The following is a 20,770-nucleotide window of genomic DNA, read 5'->3' on the forward strand; positions in this document are numbered from 1 at the left end:
TAGAAAAGTAGCTCTTGTTAATGGATATATAATATATTGTGCAGAATGCAAGAGCAATGGTGAAAACCCAGTATCTCCAAGATTATTCAACATTTGCTGGAGGGATATGTCAGCAAAGCCAAACAAAAGGAAGACCAAGTACTGATAAAGGTCAGCTTGGTGGAAAGACAATGAGGACAAAAAACACAAACCTGATTGTACTGTTTGCAGTGATAGATACACAGCTGGATGGAAAAGAAATAAGACTAATTATTTCTGCAAACAGTATCCCCATGCGCTTTTTACCATGCCATGAGATATATCATAACCACAAAGACTATTGATGGGCTGCTGCACAAATTGTATACAATTTATAATAAATTATTGTGCTCTACATGGCACTTCTTCATTGTGTATCAGGGTGTCTTCCTTTATTCCTGTTATTCTTATGTATTGAATTTAACATGTATAGTATTGGGTACAATCACTGAATATTTCAGGGACTTTTATTGAGTTATTGTCGAGATCTCATGCTTTTAGTACTGATACTGTAATTAGTTGAAGTATCAAACGTATATATTCAGCACCATGCTAAACATTAGTTGTTGTTATTCAGCACCGAAAGGGTTAATCATAATCTCCTTAACATTTCTACCTGAAACTTTCTTCCCAAAACATGTTTGTTGCTCAAGACAGCTGGTATGGGTATCAACACTTTTACTAAAAGCAGAGAATGTTTTGACCTGAAGATGACCTAAGAAGGTCAAAATATTGTTCTCTGCTTTATCAGTAAAAGTGTTAATAGCTATACCAGCCGTCCTGAAATATATTATTTTAAGTGGGTTTGTCTGTTCTAAGACAGCAGTAATTAAACAACTAACCAGTAATAAAATTCTTGGTCATTTGTCAAGATTCTTTGAAGAGGGAGGTAAAACTGTAGTCCAAGTTTTGTACATATGTAAATAAATCTGATACAGAACATATCAACAAAGATTAACACTGTGAAGACATTGGAAACCTGTCATGCTTGTATTCAACTTTCATTTGAGGTCAGTGTTAAGGTAATATATAAAATACATCCCTTGCTACACATTTTCAGTAATTAATAAAAACATCTTTCAATTATTCTCTAGATAATGAGTAAACAATTTTTACTTTACATAAAATAAATATGAAGTGAAAGAATGTATTAAACTGGTGATAAATTTTGGTAATGATATAAAACTGTTGTTATAAAGTATGTTAAAAGATCTGTAGAAATGAGATATCCACTGTCACAAGCAGTTAACAGGTGAAAAACCTGTTACTTTTATAATACATTTTATAATTACTTCTGGTATAATATATTATGAATCTTTTTTTTCCCAAATTTTATTTCTATGTAAAACTCGTAAAGGTCTGCTGTTTGAAGATATTGCAGGACATATCTGTAAACAAATGTTAAACCTTCATGTTGTGTTTCACAGAAACTTAAGTAATTAGCATTTTTTGGTTTTACTGCCTAATCGTGAGATAAACAAACATGCATGGAAAATATAACATTATCTCAATATGCAGAATAACAGCATTGAGTAGCTGGAAAACTGGTGTTTATATCTTTCATTTGTAGCACAGATATTGGTTAATTTGGCCAAAATGTAGGGTTATCTGTGCTGTTGACTGCCTGTTGGATAGTTATTATGGAAGAATGTTCCTCATGCTAATGAAAATACATAAATATTCCAGAAAGCTCTACTCTATACACATATCAAACTATCAAGAACATGGTTTGTAAAATCAAAACTGAGTCCAGGTTAACTGAATTAATAACAAACTAGAATTTAACATTAGTAGAAAGTGTCCACAACTCTTACTAATACTAATTTCATGATTTATTTACACACACATCAGGGAGATAAGTAATAAGGTTTGATTTGATGTGATTCTCATGGTAATAATGAAATAATAAGTTATAGTGCAGAGAAAGAAGAAAACCATAACATTTACCTTCTAGAACAATGTCTTATTTGTTTCAGCACAGATGTGGAAGTAGCATACTTACCAGAATAACATTTCACTTTAATGAAATTGGATAAAGTACACACTTTAGTCTACATTTGATTTGTAACTACTGCTACAATAAGAAAAACAGGCTTGTGGAAATGATAATTAGTAGACTACAAGTGTTTGCCTCTACACTACATGTAAAAATGAAACTTATATACAACTACATTTTTCTCTCCGTTATATAAAGCCTGCATTATTTTCAAATCTTTAAAAACCTTGATTATTCTTGGCAGTCAAAAAATGTTTACCATTTTAATTGATAAATAAACCACAAAAAATTTAAAATACATTTTAAATTCCTTCTCAGTAACACTTACCAAATGAAGGGAAAGAAAGTATGCAACACATTGTACTCATGACAACTATAAAATGAAACTGGCTAAAAAACCTACTGTCTCCACCCACCAGCAAGTCTCCTGTTAATATATATACATCCTTTTTTTCCTTAAATTATCTATACTTTTATAACATGCACTGTATATAAGGTTGTTTAATTAAGGTTTCAAAAGTTTCTGGAAAACATTTTTGTAAGTTGATGGGTATCATCCCAGTTTGTTTCCTTAGAAACCTTTAGTAATTTAAAGTAGTCTGAGCTTTAAAACTTACGTTTTATAAGACATGATGATGTGAAATCTTACACGTTTTATACAATGTTCTGTATATCCACACTAGTTATTACTGATGATCTTATCCTATTACACAGGTTACAAAGATAACGATTTTATTCCATACTCAGAATGTATTGAAATATGTACATACAGCGAGTAATGAGGGATATGTGTTTTCCCACTTCTCTAATGTGACACTTTGTTTACCTCCATTTCTTATGCATGTTAATAAGAATTCCAAAAAGTTAAAAACAGTATCACCATTTTATTCGTGTTTCCCCACTGTGTATAAATAATATCTAGGGAAGAAATCAACAACCTAATTCTGTATAAATATCACTCTTTTCAGACAGCCTTTACGATTCCTTATGGATGATATTTATTCGGCTTTCCCGTGAAAAAACAAACAAACACAAAACGTGCCCTTTTCATTAGGATTCTCCAACACACCATTCTTTGTTCAAACCTTCCAGTTACATACTTATGCATTAACAAATCACTCTTGTTGATGCAGCAAATATAATTTGTCTACATCTGACTTTACTAGTACAGGGTGTTTGGAAAGTCACTGTGCACTTATATAATTATTAACAGACAAAACTACACGGTGACTTTCCAAACACCCTATACATTCCATTCACTGTTGAAGGGGGAACATACTACAATCTAATGATGACTAACCTTGTTATTCCTCATCGTGCCCCATTTTTGCGTAGCTTTTACTTTCAAAATAATTCAAGCAAGATCATGTAATTTGCTACAATTAGTACAAGAATTGGTAAATGGTGACCTGAACAGATCACACATCCTATTCAACTGTCTTCAATTTGTTCTCTATGCAGTACTGAAGTCATGTCTAAATATTCTGACTATAGTTCCATTAAGGTCATAAGTCACTGATTCAGTTGCAGAGGTCAATTAAGGTCGCAGTGCAATGCTTTAGTTGTACAGATTTGATAAGGTGCTACTTCTCTTATATAGGTCACAATCCAAATGCTGCAATTGTACAGGTTCATTAAATTCAGAAGCCAGTAACTGAAATGAATGGTGTTTATAAAACCTTTTTTATCTAAATGTTTCTAGGACATTTGATAATTTTATGATTTATTTACCTAATTGATAGTGGAGGTCCACTTTTCCAACTTTTTGTCTAGCTCCAAGTTACATTCTGATAGCTCATCAGGTTGTAGCATTGAAAAGGTCACACAATACAAGTTCTGCTCCAACATGCTCTCAAGGTGCCATTCTCCTTACCAACACGTACACAGATAAGTGTTGTGTAACTAAACAGAAACTGTGTTAATTTTCTTTGATTCAAGTATCACACTGCTACCTTCTTTAATTATTCACTATTCATCCAGCATCCAACTTTCCTTCACTCAACCAACATACTTGATTAATAATTCCTTAAAATAGATAACACTATTTGGTTAAAGTATCATTGTTTTGTATATGACAAAATAAAGCCTGTGTGTGATCAGAGGGAGTTTTAGATGTTCTGTTATTATTATTATTGCAACTGGTACCTTCAAGATAATCTATCAAAATATTTTACTCATTATAACTTTAAAGTACTTAAGTTATACGGTTTTCCAATTTTTATTTTCTCATCAGTTTGTTTTTTGTGACCAAGACAAATACAAGAACTGTTTCTATCCTTTTAACATGTGACTACATCATGTTCATGTTCTTTACTGAAAGTTTCTATTGTGATGTACATTTCTCGAAACACTGAACAAGTTATTTTCCTTTTTGTCTGCCATGAGCTTAGTTTCACTTTTAATACTTCAATTACATTTAGTGTGTTTGGAAACCTCTGTTTAAAAGAATTAATTATATGATTAGTTAAACCTATTGCTTAACTCAGGTACATGCACATTTCTTCTTGATGAAATAAACCAAAATGTTTCATTTGTGAATGTTTTCTATGTTTCTAAAGTGTTTTTTTTTTTATCTGCTAGAGTTTCAGCAATTGTGTTCCTTCATAAATTTCTTACCCTGTGCTTTACAGTAATTACAAGATTGGAAGTTTTGTTTTAAAAGTAATCTGTGGCCAAACACACCAAGTCTCCCTTTCTTACTGCTAACTGACATAACATGTAATATTGGCCACTGAAACCTGCTACAAACATACTGACCTGTGTGTAGTAATCAACCACCGTAACCTGCTACAAACTATTATAGCTTTTGTTTGACATTTATGGTTGAGACATTTGAGTGGTAGAGTAAAGATTAAAATCACCTGAACACTTCAAACATCTTTATCTGTGATATTTGACATTTTATTTTATAATTCTTTAACAATAACATAAATGTTTTAATACATATCCTTACAATGACCAACACTAATTATCCTTTGTTATATGGCTACTGTTGTTACTGTTAAACAATGGATTTTTAAACTTAGGTTTTTGTAAAGCACACAATGTAAGCACAAACTTATTTTAACATTTACTTCCTGGAATGTATGTGAATGATTTAATTGTGTAATATTAACTCAAAAGTTTGGTGGACTCCCGGAGCAACCTCCATGGCTCTCGATTTCAGGGAGAGTATAAGATTTATGTTTCCAGGCTGAATCTTTAATTCAGCCAGAACCCAGATGCCATTGGTTAACTTCAAGGATTGATAGAGCATATCTTGTCCTTCAACATTTCTCTTAGCAATTGTAAAGATATTGTTGTTCTGTAGTTTGCTCGAGACTTGGTCTGCTGTATAGTTCACATTCTCTATTGTATACTGCACTTCATTCTGGGCAGGAATGTCCTTCCAGGTGGCCAGGAACACCCGTTTATCCATCATTCCATCTTCCATACACAAGACATGCAGAGGAACAAGACAGCTAAAGTAGAACACATCTACATTATTCTTTACTGCTACCTGAAGATTTGTCAAAGGTTCCATCTTTTGAACAGGTCCCTTTGTGTTGACTGGAAGGCTAGAATCTACCGATCCATTAGGCTGCAATGGTCCCTGCACCTGAAGTGGTTGAGCTGGAGAAAGACCAAAGCTGTTTTTGTTGAACTGAATTGCAAATGAAGTCATTGCTTGCATGGCTTTGTTACTAAATGTCATTTCCATATATATTTGTCCATTTCTCCGAGTAAATGTTCCACTTATCTCCAGACCTTTTCCTCGGGCAGCTGGGAGCCATACTTGTTTTGGTGGAGTGTAGAAAGGTGTGACATTTCCAATACCAAATATGTCACCTAAAAGCCCACTACTGCTAACAGGAGGAGCTGATGTTATACCTGCTGGAGCAGAAGTATCCCCAAGCAGGCTGTCCAGCCCTCCACCTAAGAGATCCATAGCAGCAGTGTTAGCAACAGGCTGAGGTTGTGAGGATACAGGAGCCTGGTAAGTGGATGGTGCACTGATATCAAGACTAAGCAAGTCTCCAATAAGATTGTCAGCAACAGGTATAACTGTAGGCTGCTGCTCATCAGTGGGTTGTCCAGGAGCTGGTGGACTACCACTGGACGCCTCTTCTGCTGAACCGACCGAGTTCTGTCGAGGAGGCAACTGTTTCCTAACAGCAGTCTTACCTTCTACAAAAGCAGATGGAGGTTTATGGTACACAGAAGCCAAGGTTCCAATGTGACAGATTAATTCATCAAGAAGAGTTGGTTCAAGAAGATCTGTCTCCTCGCTGATTAATGGTTTCTCTGCAAGGACAACTTCTTTGGCAGCAGCAGGATCTGTGGACAACAGCCTCCAGTAGATGAAGCCTCTGTCTCGTAGATCAGGGTTATCACTATCTTGAGTGGCCAAACTCAACACCTGTTGGACAAGTTCCTGTGTCTCAGTTGGTCGTTTCAAGAACAGTTTTACAATGGCTGTTAACAACTGAAGTTGAACCTGCGTGTTCTCATCATGAAACCCCTCCAAGAAACTCTCAAGAAGCTCATCAGCATTATCTATCCTTTCAGCATACTCTCCAATGATCCAGATCATGGAGGCCCTTGCTTCAGGTTCATCCAGTGTGTCCAAGTTTTCACATAATGTGGATATGATGCTTTCATATTTGTTTGGATATTTCCTAAAAATATCTTTGATAACAACAATGGCCTCTTGTACAACATAGTTAACTTTGGTTTGAATCAAGTCCAAAAGAGTGCTAACACATCGTTCAGCAGATTGCTCCACTTTAATAGCACATCTTCCAATAGCCCGGACAGCTTTCCTAACAAAGTCTACATCAACTTCTGTTGCATACTCTCTCAGTTCAGCCAGAACCTGTGCAATATTTGCTTGAGATGCCAAACGGATCATTATATCTAACTTCTCTAGTTTTACATAGATTGGATCATTATACTTGACAAAGAACACCTTCATCTCCTGTTTCAGAATGTCAGGTCTTTTCTGCACTATAAGATTAATGTTCCTGAGAGCAACATACTGTGTTTCAGCTTCACTAGACAATAAAGTGACCAAAGGTGGGGCCAGCTTCTTGGTTAAAGAAGTGACAAACTCTGTATCATTTCCCATCATTTCCATGAATTTCATTAATACTTTTACAGCAGACAACACAACTGCAGCATTTGCATGAGCTAGTCGTGGGGTGATACGTTCACAGATGCTCTGAGCCTCCCTGTCATCCTTAGGGGTATAATTTGCCAAAGAGTCTAAGATAAAGACTTGACCCCATTCTGTACATTCATTTAAAGCTGTAAGCAGTTTGTTTACAGCCTGGGCATTCATTTCTATCAGAGTCTGACCACTGCTTGAGGTTTCATTAATTTCTGACAGAGCTGCAACAGCATTAGCTACCACCATGGGGTTGGAGTCTGACAGCAAATCTCTGAGTTGGTCAAGAAATCCCTGATCTTCAACTAACTGAGCATTGATGTCGTGTAGTTTTGCCACACATACAGCTGCAGTTTTCCTAACATAAGGGTCCTCGTCTTTCAAACATTTACGTAAAGGTTCGCAAAGATATTCCGTAATCTTGTCCACCCGAATACAGCCCATGGTGCGTACAGCCAAGGCTCGTATAAGTGGATTGGGATCTTCGCAGTCTTTAACAAAAGTGTTCACTGCCATGATTGCCATATCAGGTTGGCTTTTTGCATAATTCATCAAGTAGAGATATACTAGCTTCTTCAGCTCTAAGTTGTCTGTTTGCATGCAGTTAACTACATCGGGAAACAGAGCACTAACATCCTTTCCAACGGTCATAGAAGCAATGACTTTTTTCACAGCTTCTTTCTTCTTTTCTTTCTTGTCACTGTTCAATTCACTTTTCAGCTCAAATATCTCACCTAAAGATAATTTTAAAAAGACAAATGTATATACATATTGTAATGCTTCACTTCTAAAGATTTATGAAACAAAATAAACAATAAATTAACACATTGTATGTTACAGCCAGTTAGTGAAATGTCTGGAAATAACATTTTACTATAAAAATGAAAATTACTTTTACTATTGTTATTTCATTACTAAGAATAACTGTTCACTTGTATTCTGTAATGAATAAAGAAAAGCAACAATTACAAACCAAATACGTGAACAAGGAACCAATATATTACAGAGACAAAGAAGACATGATGGAAGCACCAACTCCTGTAAACAGCCAAACAAGATTTAAAATAGTAGATACTTGAGACAAGTGAAATAAGACCAGCACAAACACAAAACCTGAACAAAAAACTAACAGGCATTAAACAAACAGATTAATAAGAGTAGATAATGCAGTTATAGGATTTCTCTACACACTAGAAAATGGTATAAACAAAAGCCTGGACAAATCTGATTCAGGTGTAGACTCAAAAATAAAGACACTAGAATGTATATCAATAAGATTTGGTACATGATGCATGTCTATGGTTAAATAATACCTCTTGTACAAAAAAAACAAACATCATATTGAAGAAAAAAGTTTTAGTTGTACAAAAAAGTGTAAATGAGACAAAAAATAAACTAACTAATAACAATTTCTTTTTTTCTTTTGTGACCAACTATGTGACTTATAGACGTAGCCCCCAACTTCCTGTAAGGAACAGTCTGCAACAGATTACAGTTGTCCAGTAATGGTCCATTTGCTGTGAACTTCATTTTGAGTGTGTTACTGTAGTTATGTAAACAGCAATGCTGACTTATTATTGTAGTTGATTTGTTAAAGTATACAGATTCCTACAATCTGCCACAGAAAGGCATATTTTTTAACTGTAAAACAGACAGATGTGGGTATAGCTGCAACATGCAGTAATACAACCAGTAACCGTGTTTTAGTTTTAAAGTTATACATCCCTTAATGAACCTTCAAAAGCAGCTTAAATGAAATCCCAACGTAACAGTTACCTGAAATCATACGTTTCAACATAAAACTCTATCTAAACACTACACTAACATTATATAATTGTGTCTGTATCTAAACACGATACCAACATTATATAATTATAAAATTATGTCTATAAACACTATACCAAAATTATAAAAGTATAAAATATTTACAAAAATGAAATCATTCAAATACATTGAATTTTTATGGCATACTTCTGTTAAAAAATATCTAAAAAGTGATTGCACATTAACAGTTTTTTTATAGCCAAATGTGATATTTAAGTGCAATGAGGAATATTACATTCTTATCTAATTACAGTTATTACATAAATCATGTTTTAATGACAGTTCACTGTATTGTATAGACCTCTCAGCCTATTATATTCTTTAATTTCAGTTTCTTACATCTGTAAAGTTTGCATACGCTTAAGAATGAATTTAAGAAACATACTACGTAATTTGTACATGGATACCCTAAAATAACAGAACTCATATATTATAAATATAGTTTTTTTCCAATTTTAATCAGTACTGAATCTGATAGTGAGTTACTTTCTTTCAAATGTCCATCTCCATCCTGTGTCATCATTCAGTCTCTTAACCACTGGGTCAACACAGGAAATCTTCAGTAATTTATGCTACCTAAGACAAGATTTCTATTTTTTTATTACATTTATTGTCCTCTTGTTAGAGAAATACAACAGCTGAAGCCACACAAGTTGAATATAGTTCAGAAGTATGGAAGTCTAGCACACAGACAAACATCAAAACACTACACTTCTGGAACCAAACCTACACAGACAAATATATAGCTAATTCAGTCACACAGAGTAACAAGAAAATTTAAATAACTGAAACAATATCATTACATGCTTCTGTCTACAGATGGAGCACAGTCTAGTTTGACTGTCAGTTTGGGAAGAAATACATATTAAAATGTACAGAAAACTTGAAAATATTTTATGATTGGATGCAAAAAAGTTATACCTGTTCTTTAAAAACCTAAAGCTGTCATTGCACTGACTGATATGAAGCATTACCTAAAAAGGTGTATGAATATTATTATGTCCAAAGAGAAAATGAATATTTATTTTACAAAATAATAGTTTCTAGGTTTTTTATTAATAATTTATAATTTGATTTCATAATATATTTTTTTAAGTTTGAAGAAAACCTGAGTACCTTAACCCTAGAATACCACAACCCCATACAACTTAGTGTTGATTGATTGATTGATTTAGTGTTTTATGGCACAAAGCAGCCAGGCTATCTGCGCCAAACGTCCGGTACAAAGGTAAAAATAAAGTACATGTAGCAAAATACATAAAAGGAAATGAAGGTAAAACAAAACATCATTGAAAAACAGAAAAAGCATAAAACCAATGTTGACACCTAGTCTACAATGTTAAGAGAGAAAGCAGAGTAAAAGAAGTTGTAAAGTACTTACTCTAAAAAGGTAATGATCATCTACACAGCATCCATTATCAAAATATAAAATAATACAAGTTTTGAAAAACATAGAGAAAAATCGTTATAATGAGTAGCTAAATGTCCAGTAAAAAGGTAAAAGTAAAGTAAATGGAGTAAAATTTGTAAAAGTAAATGAAGGTAAAAACAAAACAGCAATTAAAAGGTAATGTTGACATCCAGTCTACAAAGTTGTAAAGGACTTCCTGTAGCAGAATGGTAATGATCATAATCAACCAGGAAGACTAACAGGTAAGTACAAGAACCACCATCAGTCACCTGAAGTTAATCTTTCCAGTCCTGGTTCTGGGTTATGTGTCATTATGGCCAGTACCAAAGGATAAAGTAATAAAAGTTTAAAAGACATGCAGCAAAATTGGAATAACAACTCGCCAGGACGATTAACGGGTAGTTCAAACAGCAGCGTTAGTCACCTGAAGTTGGCCTTTCCAGTCCTGGTGTCGAGTTATTTAATGTTCTGGCCATTTTTCAATGTCAAATTGAACTAGAGAGAATAAAACTGTGAAAAGGGAACCACAATTAAAAAGGTGTAATGAATAAATATGCAACACTTAAATGAGATTAAGAAAATTAATGGCCATTAAAAAACTAAAAACTTTATCAAGGTGGACAGTGTCACCATCACCGACAACACTGTCCAATGTTACAGATAAACCCTGGGAAAAAAAGATGTTTAAAATATTACCGTCGTTGAGAATCGTAACGATGGCAAGAAAGTAAAATGTGGCTAACAGTGATTTGAGTGTCACACAAACTACACACTGGTGCATCAGTTCCAGATAAAAGAAAACGATGAGTTAAAAAACTGTGACCAATGCGTAGTCTAGTTAGAACAACTTCCTCCTTCTGAACCTTATGAAAGCTAGATGGCCAAAGCCCAATATAGGGTTTTATGTGAAAAAGCTTGTTGTCATGTTGCTCACTCCAAGTGGACTGCCAGCTAGCACGGAGCCGAGCCTTGAATACAAGACCATAGTCCATGTACGGAATAGGCACAGTGGTGATAGTGCTGGAGCAGATAGATTTAGCTGTTGTGTCTGCAAGCTCATTCCCGCGAATACCAACATGGCCTGGTATCCAGAAAAACTGGATAGAAGTAGCAGTTAATGAGAAATGAGCCAGTCGGTTTTGAATATCAGCGAGAACAGGGTGTGAGGCAACGTGTAGCAATTCCAGGGCCAGTATAGAACTAAGCGAGTCAGTATATATAGTGCAGTTGGAGTACGGCTCAGCTTCAATATGATCCAGGGCAAGAGATATGGCATACAGTTCAGCAGTGAACACAGAAGCTGTAGAGGGGATTCTGCAGCAAACCATAGCAGAGCCCACTGAATTACCTGATTTGGAACCATCTGTATAAATGAGAACGGAACAATCGTTTGAAAGATGTTCATTAAATAGAAGACGGCACTTCCAATCTGGAGTATCTGCCTTTTTCAGATGACTGAAAGAAAGATCACATTTGGGGGCTGTAATAAGCCATGGTGGGATGGGCTGACCTGTGGAATCTGCAATGTTATCCAAGGACAGACCCAATTCATCCAATTGCACCTGAATGCAAAGGCCAAAATGGAACAATGGCAGATCGTCTGTTCTGAAAAAGTACGACCCACTGAGGAAGGAAAACACATCCCCAGGTGGGATGCTTTGGTAAGGAACGAACTTTCGAAGAATATAGTGAAGACAGTTGCAAACGGCAAAGGTGCAGAGAAGGTTCATAAGATTCAACGTATAAGCTTTGAACTAGAGATGTGCTGAAAGCCCCAGTGCAGAGTCAAAGTCCTTGATGATGAATTGGGTCCAGCATCTTTAAGGCCGAGGGTCTGGCAGAGCCACAGACCATTGATCCATAGTCAAGTTTTGATCGAATAAGAGCACGATATACCTTTTGCATAGAACATCGATCTGCTCCCCAACTGGAAGGAGAGAGGACACAGAGGATGTTCAGTGCTCTTGTGCATTTGACCCAAAACTGCTTTAAGTGTTGTATAAGGTCAGCTTACGGTCAAAGATAAGCCCCAAGAACTTGGTCTCAGGGACCACTGGCAGCGAAACTTCATCGATATGAAGTTCAGGATCAGGATTGGCAGCAAAAGTGCATGCAAACGGTTTTAGAGAGAGAGAAATTAAAGCCGTTCGCCTTAGTCCACCTCAGTACACGAGTGAAAGAAGTTTGTAGTTGCCGCTCAATATATCTCATGTTCGACGACTGACATGAGATGTGAAAGTCGTCGACATACAGCCCATTCACAATAGTGAGAGGGAGTTGTTCAGTGATGGCATTTATCTTTATACTGAAAAGTGTGACACTCAAAACACAGCCCTGAGGGACTTCAAGTTACTGTACAAAAGAACGGAAAGTGTCGAACCCACATGAACTTGGAATCTCTGTCCATTAAAAAAATTTCAATAAACATGGGTAAATGGCCACATAACCCATATGTATGGAAGTCTTGCAAAACACCATACCTCCATGTTGTGTCATAAGCATTCTCAATGTCAAAGAATATTGACACAAGATGTTGGCATTTGAGAAAGGCTTCTCTGATTGATGTTTCAAGTCGAATTAGGTGGTCCATGGTGGAGTACTGTCATCAGAACCTACACTGGGTGGGCGAGAGAGGTTGTTTGAAGAACCAAACAAGATGAGCATTAACCATCCTTTCTAAGGTCTTACAGAGACAGCTCATCAAAGAAATTGGACGATAGTTTGAAGGAATCTTGGGATCTTTCCGTGGCTTAGAGAAAGGTAAAATAATAGCCTGGTGCCAGGCATCAGGAAAAACATTCTCCTGCCAGATCTGGTTAAAGACAATCAGAAGGACATCAAGAGAAGCAGGAGACAGATGGTGCAGCATGTCATAGTGTACATCATCAGGTGAAACAGATGTACTGCCAGACCGATGAAGGGTCATTTTCAGTTTCACCAGTGTAAAGGGACAATTATAGTCAAAGAGACAGTCAGTTCGAAAGGAAAGAGGTGAATGCTCTGCCCGAATCTTGATGGTCAACAAGGTGGAGGAACAAGCAGAAGTGCTAGATACCCGGCAAAACCATTCACCTAGAGTATCAGCGATGCTCTGGACATCAGCCACCTCCTGACCATCAGAGAGTAAGATCGAGAGGGGAGCAGAATTGTAGTGCCCACTGACCTTTCGAATCCTGTCCCATATGACCTTGGAACTGGTGGTAGAAGATATGCTAGTTGTGAACTTAATCCAAGATTCCTTCTGGCTTTGACATCTTACCCACCTAGCATGTGCATGGGCCCGTTGGAATGCGATGCAGTTTGAAAGTGTGGGATATCTACAAAAAGAATCCCAGGCCGGTTTTTGAGCCTTCCGTGCTAAGTGGCAAGCAGGATTCCACCACGGACGAGGATATCGTGGAAAACGTGTCAAGGTTTTAGGAATACACTGAACAGCTGCTTGTATAATACAGCCAGTTACCGCTGCCACACAGTCGTCTATTGATGGCTGATTCACGATGTTAGGATCAAGTTCTGCGAGAGCAGTGAAAGTGGACCAGTCTGTCTGATCCAGCTTCCACCGGGGCACGTGGGTAGGGTGGCATCAACCAAGGCCAGTCTCTCTCAAAAGCATAGGAAAATGATTACTGCCTAGTGGAGTACTGTCATCCCTCCATGAAAAATGGGAGAATAATGAAGGGGAGCAAACTGAAAGATCAATAGCGGTAAAGGACTGAATAGGTGCATGAAAATAAGTGGAAAAACCAGTATTGAAAAGAGAAAGATTGTGATCAGAGAGCATATGCTCTACAGAGCGACCCCTCCCATCAATAACAGCACTTCCCCAGAGGGGATGATGTGTCCATTAAAGTCCCCCAGGAGTAGAAAGGGAGGTGGCAACTGTTCAACAAGAGCATCAAGGTCTGATTGATCATATGTCTCACCAGAGGACAGATAGAGAGAACAAACAGAGATGGTATGACCTCTCCTCCCCTTCACGGGTCGCCACGCATGGCAAATACGTGGGTGGATGTTTAGATCCCAGAGAAGGTATCAAGACAGAACAGAACCTTCCCTGGGAGGTCCCCTCACCACGTACAGGAATCCACACTGAGGGGTTGGTGTTAATAACCTGAACTTTAAAGCCACCATTTTAGGGTAAAGAAAGTACAAGTGCACTGTATATGTGCAATTCAAACAACTGTTAGGACATTCATATTATGAATAAATTATCAGATGGACCCACAGAACTTAAAACAAAAAAATCCATGTTTCAAATTTTATAAATCAGATATTCTCATAACTAAATTTCAAAGATTGAATATCTGTTTACAGAAGATTTGAGCATGACTGTAGAAAACACATTCAGTGCAGTTATTATGAATGAACTCTACTAATATGAACTGAAAGAAACATAGCATCAGACTGATAGCTCATTTTACAGTTCTCAGTACACGAATGAATATTTTTCTTCACTATTAAATATGAAGCAAAATTTCTGTATTCCTTTTGCATCTCATAGAATATTGATGGAATAAAGGATATTGATATTTGATATGTTCATTTTCTATTTCTTCACTTATAAACTTTTAATATCTATTCCAATGCCAACATTGATCTGAAATTGGTGATTAAAGACACCCTCCATATCAAACTTTCAGCAACATTAAATAACAGTCTTCTTTTAAACTGTACATTTTTAAATATCTACAATACTGTTGGTTGTCATATGAGTAATGCAATTATTTTATTTGTTTTTAAATACTCAGGGTGGAATCTACAGGATTTTAAAATATTTATCTGTGTCACCTTTTGCTACAAATAAACAAAGTTGATCTATTTTGAATAGAAGTCATACACACATTTTGAAAAATATAAGTAATGTGAACAACAGAACCTTACAAATATGAACACTTAAAAATGCTGTTAATGATTCATTTATACTGTTCTTGGTTTTTAGCTTCCCTTTTACAATTTTCAACCATTCATTTTCAACCAACTTCCTGAAAGAAAAATTGAAATAATGACAGAAAACGAAGTACAAATTTCAAGTAAATCACCAAGTGTAGAAATCAGCTTTGTAAACTGGGTAGGAAATAAATGCTGGACTGTGTGTGAAACCAAAAACCCACATAACCTCTGGACATAACCTTAATATGTACTGCATAAGCAGTTATATTTTAACAATCGTATATCCACGTAATCTTATTAGTTTAATATTATGCACCTTTGATTAAGTTATTGTTCAATAGCAGTGACACCATACGACTAAACGCGATATACGTTCTCGAACATTCACGAAACTATCGAACTTCATTATGCTATAAAAGATAATAATGTACACATATAGTTTTAAAATAATGTCAACTTCAGGAACTGACTAAATAAACAACAAAGACTTGTCCAAACTTACTCTTAGTTATGCTACTTATATTACTACCACTGAACTTGCATATTAAGATTTTCGTTTTACTACTTCTAATTTTTCATACTAACCTTACTCTTCGATGAAAAGAAGAAATAATACTTTCAACAATTTGATATTTTTATATTACCTTTTTTCGTGGTTGTGAAATATTTGGCATCCGTCATTTTTCAGTTTCTAAATTTGCACAGATTCTGCCTTCCTATCAATCGGCTAACTACCCAAAATACGAAATCAATACCTACGTCATTAACAACACCGCCCAACTAGTAAAGTCGCAACCCCCTCTATTATTAGAATTTTATGTGGTGAAAGTTCTTAATAAATAATATTTACTTGAGAGATTTTGTTTTGGAATTTCGCACAAAGCTACTCGAGGGCTATCTGTGCTAGCCGTCCCTAATTTAGCAGTGTAAGACTAGAGGGAAGGCAGCCAGTCATCACCACCCACCGCCAACTCTTGGGCTACTCTTTTACCAACGAATAGTGGGATTGACCGTCACATTATAACGCCCCCACGGCTGGGAGGGTGAGCATGTTTGGCGCGACTCGGGCGCGAACCCGCGACCCTCAGATTACGAAGCGCACGCCTTTCGCGCTAGGCCATGCCAGGCCCTACTTGAGAGATAAGTCGTGAGTTTGATTATACATTACATACTCTAATAAATACACTTGAAAGTAAAACAGTTTACTTTTATGAAATTAATCTGAACAACCAAGTGTCATATTCAGGCTTTTGTTCTTCTTGTTTATAGTATCAGTTTCGACTCGTTATCCGAGGATCGCGGGTTCGAATTCCGGTCGCACCAAATATGCTTGCCCTTTCAACCATGGGGGCGTTATAATGTGACGGTCAATCCCACTATTCGTTGATGAAAGAGTTGTCGGTGTGTGGTGATAACTAGCTGCCTTCCCTCTAGTCTTACATTACTAAATTAGGGACGCCTAGCGCAGATAGCCCTCGAGCAGCTTTGCGCGAAATTCAAAACAAACAATAACACTAAATGCAACATTAATCGGATCTCTGTTAGACATTTAATATTGTATAAATTATGTGTTTGTTTGTTGTTTTTAATAGCTACCTGTTCACCTTTTTATCACACAATCCTACTAGAAACTGCTTAGTCATGTCGCAACGATTATCGTGCTTGGATTATTATTCCTAGAATTCTGCTTCGAGTCCCCTTGTCGCACAAAAATAATATGTACTTTTGAGGCCATGAGTTTATTATAAGTGTGACGGTGACATGCCACTATTTGGCCAGACAGACATATCCACGAGTTAGCGACTTCTAGATTATCTAGACAATAGTAGATTGAATATTGAACAGTAATGAAATAAATCGTTTAGGCCTACCTCGTTACAACAGATTAAACACTTAGAGCCAACTTCTTCACGAGATCTTCAACCATAACAAACACTGTACATCTAACTTTCCTATCCGTGGAAGAGTCAGTTCATCTACAAAATAAGTACATCCACAAAGTAAGCACACCCACATGCACACAAAGTTTGATATATTAAAATCAAGTGTGCTGTTCTTTTATTCTTTATTTTAATTAACTTTTGTTTGATATTACAGGGGTAGACAAAAAGTGCCTTCCCCTTTTAAAATGTTGTTAGTTTGTTATATATTTTATTAGACAATAGAAAAATATATGAAAAACTATGGGTTTTTAGAACGTACTCGATGAGACCCGTTTAAATATAATTTCAAATCATAACTTTAACACTGGTTTTCGTAAATACCTGAACTTTTCATAATATTAATTATATATTTTCATAAAAAAGTGTTACATGCCAGTTGTAGTTTCTTAGATCTTCTCACTTTAATTAGACTGTAAAATTATCAAACAAGTTTCTCTGCAATTGTGGAGTCGTTAAGATATATCTTAAAAATAAGAGACTTGATATTATTGGATGGCCAGGTCAATCACCTGATATTGAAAATTTATGGGTTGAGTTGAATCAGCTAACAAAAGATCAAGACCCAAACACGAAAAATGAACTTTCTGAAGTACTCAAAGAAGGATGTCAGTCGATCTCTTAGGAACATCTGTACAAATTTATTGAATTCGTGACACGTCGATGTGAAGCAGTACTGAAATCTAAGGGAATGCCGACTAAATGTTAACTTGAGAAATTGGCTTCTGTTATATTTTGTTTCATTTTTACGTTGGGTTGGGTTATTGCAGAAAAACGTGTTTGATCATTTTTTAAGCTAATTGGAATATGAAGATGTAAGAAACTACAGCACGTGCACGACACTGTTTATAAGAAAATATAACGAAAATAATGAAAAGTTCAGATGTTAACGAAAACCAGAGTTAAAATTATGGTTTGAGGTCATATTTGAACAGTGCGTTCCAAAAACATATAGTTCTACAAATTTTTCTCTTATTTAATAAAAGATACAACAAATTAACACTTTCAATGGAGGCCACTTTTTTTGTCCACTTCTTGTATTTTTTACAATAAACTGAGGTTGTAATGTATGGGTTTCAGACATATATTTGGATAAAATTTCTAGTCAAATTTTCAGCACACGATACATTAAATTGCGACTCTGGTTAGAGTTTTATTGATTATTCGAAAATTTCTTCATCTTAAAATGTATATAAGACGACATATTAAATGATTTAAGCATTATTTTCCCTTTTTTATGTATCAAGTCTCATATTAACATTGTATTATTATTATTTATAGCTATATGCACCTTCCATGGACCATTCCATCCAAATCGCCTACTGATCACAACATTGAATGACGAACACTGATATTTTTAATCTCGTGAGGTACAATTCATTCCAAATATCACATGTAGTTAAGAACAATTCCTTTACTAGCATATTTCATTCTTCAGATCAAGACATTGTTTCAATATTATATTAAAAGCTACTCTAACAATATCCTATTGTACTTTTATATGAAAAAAATCTGTTCTAGTTCCTCAACATGCCTCAAAACTCTAAACTTTAAAATCTTGAATGTTTGATTTAAGAGCTAATAATACCTAATTCTGTTCATGTTTGTTGTAGAAGTTTGAATGTTTAATGCATGAGTTAATAATACCTAATTCTGTTCATGTTAGTTGTAGAAGTTTGAATGTTTAATGTATGAGTTAATGACGCCTAATTCTGTTCATGTTGGTTGTAGAAGTTTGAATGTTTGATGTGTAGGTTAATAACACATGATTGTGTTAATATTGGTTGCAGAAGTTTAAATTTTTGATCTATAAGTTAATAATGCCTAATTCTGTTGATGTTGGTTCTAAAAGTTTGAATGTTTGATGTGTAAGTTAATAACATATGAGTGTGTTAGTGTTTGATGTATAAGTTAATAACACATGAGTGTGTTAATGTTATGTAGAAGCTTGAATGTAAGTCTTCGGATTTACAGCGCTAAATCAGGGTTCGATTCCCCTCGATGGACACAGCATATAGTTCTATGAGGCTTTACTATAATGAAATACAAACACACACTCGTTTGTTTATAACTCCAGAAACATAACATAAATGAGTTATTTACGGTCAAATTAAATCTTTTATGAAAAATTAAATGTAACTTATGGTAAAAGCTCGGTAAACTCAGCAGATAGCCTGATGTGGCTTTGCTATAAGAAAACACACACGCACATGGTAAAAACGTTGGTTTGGGGATAAATTTAAAAGGAATCAATACAATTAAACGAATCAAAGGTTAATAAAAGATCAGAGTTTCTGTGTCTAAGATTATAGAAAAGTAACTTATGTTGAGACAAACCAAAGCCAATCGTGTTGTAGCAGCATTGTTATATAGAAAAGATTGTGTGACAGCAAACCGTATCCAATAGTCCTGAAGTAATTATATACAAAAATGAAATAAAAATGCTACCTGCCATGAACACTGAAGTAACGTGGAAATGTTATTCAAACAGTGACTTATCATACCCAGCGGTACAGTAATTACATGATAATGTACAAAAGTTGCTTCAGTCGTTCGGGCAAGTAAACAGATGCCATGTGCTTCATGTTTAGAACAGTGAACAGTTCTTTGCTTTTAATTTAAGAAAATTTACACGGTTGTACACTGTGGTGCATGTATTAACCATAACCATATAGTTTTTATCGCCTTCACAATTCACCTTCTTCGAGTGTTGGACAAACAACAACATAGAATTGTTTTGTTTGTCTTTTACTTGACAGACTATTGTTGTTTGGGTTGTTAAAAATATCTTACTAGCAAGCACTACTGATGTAACTCTTTGACTCGGTTAGTAGTACACTTGTCTATAACTCTAAGAGACTTTGTAAAACACATGTTTGGGACTTTAGGAGATTTTGTGTTTGACACTGAATTAAAGAAATAAAAACAGATATTTCAGGATTGGGTCGAGGACTTATGTGATAATTGTTCTTAAAATTGAAAAAGGTCACAAAAATAAGTGCATATGATAAAAGTTTCACAATTCTCATACCTATACCCCCTACTTAATGATATTGTGGTTGGGGATATCGATGGATTGGGTGTATAGATATGGTTAAAAATTATTGCCGAGAACATGTGTGGTATGCGATTAGTCAGGTAAGCGATTCACACTCATCAAGATTTTTCAAACTTACTTGCACATACTAGTTTATGTACTTTACAAGTAGAATTTCAAGTCAACAAAAGTGGCTATGTTCCTTTAGCTACCTATTGTTGTAGGCCCATGATGTGCACTTTATTTAGGAAAAACACGATCGCCCTTTCAGCCGTGGGAGCGTTATAATGTGCGGTCAATCCCAGTATTAGTTGGTAAAAGAGTAGCCCAAGAATTGGCGGTGGGTGGTGATGACTAGCTGCTTTCTCTCTAGTCTTACACTTCTAAATGAGGGACAGCTAGCGCAGATAGCCCTCCAGTAGCTTTGAACGAAATTCAAGCAAACAAACAAAACAAACAACTGAGGAAAACATTATTGCAAGATAAAATCCATTATGTAAAGGTGGAA

The 20,770-nt window shown here is 35.6% G+C and overlaps 1 protein-coding gene across 1 annotated transcript; it reads right to left on the bottom strand.

Annotated features, from left to right (window-relative positions):
* Positions 1 to 4,893: 4,893 nt before the first annotated feature.
* On the bottom strand, positions 4,894 to 16,090 carry AP-1-2beta (adaptor protein complex 1/2, beta subunit). The gene is made up of 2 exons (XM_076507486.1): positions 15,930 to 16,090; positions 4,894 to 7,894 (listed from the first exon to the last, which is right to left on the bottom strand). Exons 1-2 carry the CDS (start codon positions 15,964 to 15,966, stop codon positions 5,112 to 5,114), a joined length of 2,820 nt encoding a protein of 939 aa, XP_076363601.1. The 5' UTR covers positions 15,967 to 16,090; the 3' UTR covers positions 4,894 to 5,111.
* Between the last annotated feature and the right edge of the window lie 4,680 nt (positions 16,091 to 20,770).

This window comes from Tachypleus tridentatus, chromosome 6, assembly GCF_004210375.1.
Source record: "Tachypleus tridentatus isolate NWPU-2018 chromosome 6, ASM421037v1, whole genome shotgun sequence".
Classification (NCBI taxonomy): Eukaryota; Metazoa; Arthropoda; class Merostomata; order Xiphosura; family Limulidae; genus Tachypleus; species Tachypleus tridentatus.

Coding starts and splice junctions, on each gene's coding strand:
- AP-1-2beta (XM_076507486.1), bottom strand. CDS start 15,966: ATGACGGATGCCAAATATTTCACAACCACGAAAAAAG. Junction 7,895..15,929: donor TTTCACAACCACGAAAAAAG/GTAATATAAAAA, acceptor AATTATCTTTAG/GTGAGATATTTGAGCTGAAA.